General features: G+C 45.5%; 1 protein-coding gene across 1 annotated transcript; it reads left to right on the top strand.

Moving 5' to 3' along the window:
- Positions 1 to 91: 91 nt before the first annotated feature.
- Positions 92 to 591, top strand: LOC110034378 (protein RER1A-like; the record flags this gene model as incomplete). Its single annotated transcript, XM_020738647.1, has 1 exon — positions 92 to 591. A coding segment is annotated over exon 1 (414 nt), but the record flags the coding sequence as incomplete, so codon positions are not given.
- Positions 592 to 644: the final 53 nt, after the last annotated feature.

Genomic DNA, 644 nt, shown 5'->3' on the forward strand with positions numbered 1-644 from the left:
TTATGTATCATTATATTATAAAAAATATTTATATTAGAAATTTAAATATAAAATATAATTAAAAGCAACTTTCTCTGATAATTGTTCTAATTTGAAGAAAGATGGGCCAATTGTAACGCCTGTCTTTTATAAAACCGGACGAAGGTGTCGGGGGAAGAAAGAGTACTCGCCGGAGCTATGATGGATTCTTCTTCTGCTTCCTCTGCCGGAGTTACAGGCTTAACTAGCGATGATAGTCGCTCCTACAGCTCCGGCGGGATTCCCTTCATCTCGTCCTGGACCACCGCCGTCTCCCAGCGATACCAGTACTACCTCGACAAGGCGACACCGTTTGTGCTCCGGCGATGGCTCTCCTTTGGCGTGGTGGCGCTCATCTACCTCATCCGAGTCGTTGTTCTTGAGGGATTCTACATTGTTTCTTACGGCCTAGGCATCTACGTTCTCAACCTGTTCATTGCCTTCCTGTCGCCCCAGGTGGATCCCGAGATGCAGCAGCTCTTAGATGGCGATGGGCCTTCGCTGCCGACCCGAGCTTCTGATGAGTTCCGTCCTTTCGTTCGTCGGCTTCCGGAATTCAAGTTCTGGTGCGAGGTTCTGTCTTTTGTGCAATTAGTTAACTTTTTTTTTTTTTTTTTTTTTTTTTT

This window comes from Phalaenopsis equestris, unplaced genomic scaffold, assembly GCF_001263595.1.
Source record: "Phalaenopsis equestris unplaced genomic scaffold, ASM126359v1 Scaffold185727, whole genome shotgun sequence".
NCBI lineage: Eukaryota > Viridiplantae > Streptophyta > Magnoliopsida > Asparagales > Orchidaceae > Phalaenopsis > Phalaenopsis equestris.